The 6040-nt window shown below is 47.4% G+C and overlaps 1 protein-coding gene across 1 annotated transcript; it reads right to left on the bottom strand.

The window, feature by feature from the left end:
* Positions 1 to 2327: 2327 nt before the first annotated feature.
* Positions 2328 to 5797, bottom strand: LOC135812779 (uncharacterized; the record flags this gene model as incomplete). Its single annotated transcript, XM_065326012.1, is given in 2 exon segments — positions 2328 to 4813; positions 5642 to 5797. Coding segments are annotated over 2 exon segments (1974 nt in total). The 3' UTR covers positions 2328 to 2870.
* Between the last annotated feature and the right edge of the window lie 243 nt (positions 5798 to 6040).

The raw sequence follows: 6040 nt of genomic DNA, 5'->3' as shown, positions 1-6040 counted from the left end.
TTTTGCACGTGGTGTACCTTGTGTTTCGCGCGGCTTGATGGATAAATCCGGAAAATGCGAAATTATTTCAAAAAGTCCTACGGAGGACCCAACGTAGGAAAGAGCTTTCCTACGGAAATCCGTAGAGAGATTTACGTATGAAAGTTGCCCTCGCCCCCCGGCACGTACGACATACGGATTTTCATACGTAATTCCGTAGAGCGGAACCTCCCTAATAACGACTGCGGATATAATGACAGAATTTTCATGCCCAGAGCAAAGTCCCGTCTAACTGTAATACATACCGATAGAATGAGACTTCGGGTATAAGGACACTTCGCGAATAAGGATACATTTTGATGCCCTGTCGAGTGTCGTTTTCCGCAAAGTTGACTGTATCAATTATAACACAGGTGGCAAAGGTGGCAAAATATGTGCTCTCCGGATGGCATCAAATAATTATAGTGATGTCACGAACCACGAATTTTATGAACGAATAATCTAGCGAGTACCACTCAAGCGAATGAACGATTATTCTACTGCTCCCCAAAAAGTGTACATGTAGCAAACACACAACCGTGACAAGCGCTGAGACTCGAGTCAGAGTAGAGTCAACCATGCATGATCTACCACACACACATAGTCTAGTCGTTGTCTGCAGCACAGGACAACGTGTATGCATTCCAGTCGAGAGATCTAGAGTCGCGTGCGCGGTATGCAGCGTCGCCGGCCCGTCAATAGACACCCTTAGCAAACAACGGTAACGCTATTTTTTACGGTACTCGTACCTTGATCACCCAAATAGCGTTGAAGCTGCAGCGTAAAAACGTTATGGGGGCTGATTTATCGTTGTGACAAACGGTATGTTTTTTTGGCCAAATATTGCATATTCCGTACGCATTTCACCTTGTATCGCGTATATGGTGACATAAATGGTTGTACCGCGCGAAATAAAAGCTATTCTCGTGGCAACAGCGTACTGAAAATAGCATGCATCTTGCTAAAGGTCGAACCCAAATCACGGTATTTTCCCCCTTACGGTAATACCGTTACAACATAACGGTTTTTGCTAAGGGTGTCTAATATTCGAATTTTCGAACCTTAAACCTAGACTTTATCCAATTGAATATTCATTGAGGTCCAAGAGATCGAGGAAATTCGAATAATCGATTATTCGTTACATCAGTAACATCACTAATTTTAAGATGTTATTCAGGGGGGGGGGGGGGGTATCACGACACTTACACGACCACACACACACTGCGCGTACGATGCCTAGATAACTGAATCACAATAATATTTGCTTCTCAAGTACTTCCAAGAGTCCATCAACAAGAGCACGCAACTGTAACCTCTTTTCTATGGGCCAGATGCGCGGTGCGCTGCCTTCATTACATCATTCAGCTGCAGTCCGCGCATTTCAGAAAATCAAACACCACACTTTCCCTCTGGTTTGGAGTGAACTTCCGTACGGAACTGGAGTTCACGCTCCAACATGTAGAGATCGCGCAGGTACCAGAACGAATCGAGCAAAAACGGATGGGCTTGTACGAGAATTTGTGGGTTTCAGACTTTCAGTGCATGCTTTCAGAGCACAATGGAGGCAAGTTACGCAATGAAGGCAGCGCACCGCGCACTGACCCATAACCACAGTTGCATACTGTTATTCATGCACTCCTGCATGTAGTCACAAGAGTACATAAGCCCGGGTTAGAGGGTATGTGCTCTTGCTACTACCAAGCAGCAATCCTCAAATGGGTCGCAATTTCCAATTGAATATTCATTAGTTTTAAAAGGTATTAAAATCCCCTTATTCATGGCTCACACATGACGGGTTTACGTGGCTCTAGTAAAAACAAAAACAAAATGGAAACAGTTTGCATGGAACTAGCCGTGCTTGATTTAAATAGATTTGGTGTTGTTTAGGGAGGAAAGATGTACTTAGATGCATGTACGCATTCTCCCTGGCCTGATGACTGTAAAATTAATAGGTAAAATAAAAGATTGATATTGTAGTATCCCTGCCTTGCTTGATTGTAGCGTATCCCCGTGTTAGCGTATCCTCATACGTTAGCGTATCCCCGTGTTAGCGTAACCTCATACGTTAGCGTATCCCCGTGTTAGCATATCCTCGTACGTTAGCGTATCTCCGTGTTAGCGTATCCCCGTGTTAGCGTATCCCCGTGTTAGCGTATCCTCATACGTTAGCGTATCCCGTACGTTAGTGTACGTGGTCAGTTGCCTATAAAAGCGGCTGCGCATTTCTCTTTCCATATATTAATTTATATTTTATAATTACATAATAATCCAGGTGTGTACCTGAGGAAGAATAAACAGTTAATTAGAGTTAAGCACCGTGCCTCCACTCGGCTACCTATTACAATAAGAGACAGAGCGTCGTCATTGGAGTTATTTTAGTGAAGTTTCATCATGTCTGAGTGGCTGCGTTGGAGTGTGCGGACATTACCAACAGTTTATCGTGTACGCTAGGACACATCAACACTTGGAGAGGTAATGGGAGATGGGAAGCAGCCAGCTACGACCTTGCTACAACTGCTATTGGAAAACTGCGTACACTAGGCTGTCTAGAACTCAGTATGGATAGTACTGGCAGGGATAAATACAAAGTATTTAATAGAAAATACCTAGTGCCTGGATGTACTGGCAGCATGTGAGAATCTGTGCTGCTGATCCGGGTACTGACAGAAGCTAACTAAGTGCCTGGTTGCACGAGGTCGGGGGAATCAGTGGTGATCCGGGTGAAGGCAGGTACTTAGCGCCCGAGTGCACCAGGTCGGGGGAATCAGTGGTGATCCGGGTGAAGGCAGGTACCTAGCGCCCGGGTGCACCAGGTCGGGGGAATCAGTGGTGATCCGGGTGAAGGCAGATACTTAGCGCCTGGGTGCACCAGGTCGGGGAGAACTGGGCACTACTGGCACTGGAAGACCTGGTCGAGCACTGGTAGGTACCTGTGGTTTGGACAAGGTAGGTACCTGTGGTTTGGGTTTGGATACGGACAGTTGAGAGCCACTGTTGTGTACCTGGCCCCGCCTGGAGGTAGTCACCTGCCTGGCGTCACCTTGATTGCCCTTGTATTGGCTTGTGTTACCAGCTGCATTAGCAACCACATCGCCACACTCATATAAATCTTCTTCAATTGTTGCCTGGGCTTGGAACTGGGCCACCCCCGTAACATCACCACACTCGTATATATCCTCCTCAATTGTTGACTGGGCATGGTATTGGGCCACTCTCGTATTATCGCCACACTCATATACATTCTCTGCAATCGCACCTTCTCCACATTCATATATATCCTCGGGGATTGTCCCAGCAGCCTTGCAACCGGCCACTGGGTATCCATCTGCACCTATATTTAGTCCACTCGTGATGATGGCATCACTGGAGAGAATACTTCTGTTAGAATCTTTCGTTGGAATAATGTCGTTGCCGTACTCATCTTCTTCCAAAGGTTTGGTTTCATTGCCGTACTCATCTTCTTCCAAAGGTTTGGTGTTGTTGCCATACTCGTCTTCTTCCAAAGGTTTGGCATCGATGCTCGGTGACATTGCGGCTGCTGTTGCTGCTGCCATCGTATTGTTTTCATACTCAAGTACTGACGCTCCACTGATGCCTGCACTCTCGCTGCTTGTGACTGGACACCAGTTGGTAGATGTGGCTGGAAGCATGTCATCCCCGCATTCATACTCGTTATCATCTTCTGCAGCTGCCATGATAGAACTGCAGGTGACTGGTTTACTGCTGCTATCCGGGGCGACGGCTGTACATGTATTGATCTGCACACTGCTACTTCCCCTACAACTCAGGTTGGTGCAGGAGTTAGTTGGAGACATGCTACTATTGCCGTAGACATCTGTGTCGTCACTGAGAGCGGTGCTGGGTGGGTTCCCCACACAGGCAATGCGAGTAACAGAGTTTGTCGGAGACATTCCATTGCCATAAACGTCTGTGTCGGCGTTGATGATGATACTGGATTTCGGAGACATTCCATTGCCATAAACGTCTGTGTCGTCGTTCATGATGATACTGGATTTTGGAGACATTTCATTGCCATAGATATCGGTGCTGTTGTCAGTAATGTTGCTGGTTGGGATCATGACGGCACTGTGCTGTGCTCCAACATTTCCCTGACGTTGAATGTGTGTGCGAGAGCTGGCTGGAGACATTTTATTGTGATGGAGACGAGTGCTGCTGTTGCTGACGCTGCCAAGCTGCAGTCCAACATCTTCAATAGAGCTGAGGAGTGTGCAGGAGTTCGGCGGGGACATTTCATTGCCATAGATGTCAGTGCTGGTTTCAATAATGCTGCTGGTTGGATTGACGGCACTGCAGTGCAGCAGCATTGCAGCACTTTCCCCACTTACGCTGTTAGAATAGTCGGTGGCTGACGTGTCATTGACATAGATGTCTGCATTGCCGTGGATTGAAGCCATCTTAGCTGGACTGCAACGGCCTGGCCTTGCCGCTGATCCCAGATTAGTCCGATTTTGGTAATCGGTTGACAGGTTTAGTTCAACGCCGTGCTGCTTGTGCAATGCCGGCAGCCTGGGATCTTGCGCGTGCCCTTTGTCCGTGCAAACATCGTAGGTACTCGAGTGCTCCAGTGCTTTCTCACCGAGGTTCTGGTACTGACTAGCACTACTGGCCTGGGCCCTCAAACTCAACCCGCTGTCCATGGTATTGTAATAGTCTTCTGTCGCACAATCGGACGACATTGTGTCCCTGCTTGGCTTGGTCAAACGGTTGGATTCTCTGCTGAAGCTCGTAGTGCCTGTGTGCGTTGATGTGTCAGCGCCCAGTGTTTGTTTATCAGCTGCAGAAAAACGGGAAAAAAGCGTCAATTATAGAAAACCTTTCATGCAGCACAAGGAGATGCAGAGAAGGCATTACAGTGCGTTGCGCAGCGATTGAATGCAAACACAATACACAGATTCAAGTAGTACTGTAAACCAGCCATTATTCTAACGAGGCGCATATATAGCGATTTCCCAAAAATTGACTAGTTTATGTGTACCAAAGGTAACGATTCTCACTCATTCTCCACGCTCAATAGGACAGTATGTGTATCGATTTCTGTATAACGATTTCTATTTTAACGACAGATTTCTACTCGTTAACTCGTTAGAGTTTGCACTTCGTTATATATGGCTTTTACAGTAACTTGCATGGAATCATTCTATTAAAATGAAAATAACTTTCAGCTGTGGCAAATCCTCTGTTGCGGGGCCCATGCACACGGCGGACAGGCAAACACAACGAAACGTAAATGTATGCACATGAGAACACACGGACACACGAACACATGGAGACAAAGACTCACAGACATGCAAACACAAGTATGCACAAACACGTGCACACACACCCACATGAACATGCACACACGGACATGCACACACGGACATGCACACACAGACATGCACACACGGACATGCACACATGGACATGCACACACGGACATGCACACACGGACATGCACACACGGACATGCACACACGGACATGCACACACAGACATGCACACACATGGACATGCACACACGGACATGCACACACGGACATGCACACACGGACATGCACATGCAAACACGTACACACATACACAAAACAGTACGAAGCGGGACCAAAAATCCTGAACAACTTACATTTTCCCCGTCTAAGTTCAGCCAAATGCATTATTTTCGGTACGTCCTTGCCACGGAAACGGACTAAGAGCGCGCCTATCGTCACTGCCGCCACACCGACCACAGCACTTACTGCAGCAGCCACAACCGCTGAAGCACTAGAGCCAGCTGATTCTTCTGTTTGTTCGGCAAGCAATAACAGAGAAGGAATGCAGACAAAAGTGCCAAGGAGCGAAATCAGCACACACACACAATAGCAGAAATGCCCCCCCCCCCCCACACACACACTCACGCCTTCCAGCATTTCGAATTTCCAAACCAACTACCAAAAAAAGCACAACCATAAGCGTAACCCCATTCCACACCCTCCACCCCCCCCCCCCCCCACACACACACACATACCCCTTTGGACCTTTGGAT

The sequence above is a fragment of the Sycon ciliatum genome, chromosome 3 (genome assembly GCF_964019385.1).
Source record: "Sycon ciliatum chromosome 3, ocSycCili1.1, whole genome shotgun sequence".
Lineage (NCBI taxonomy): Eukaryota > Metazoa > Porifera > Calcarea > Leucosolenida > Sycettidae > Sycon > Sycon ciliatum.
This window is presented reverse-complemented; position numbering and strand designations above follow the sequence as displayed.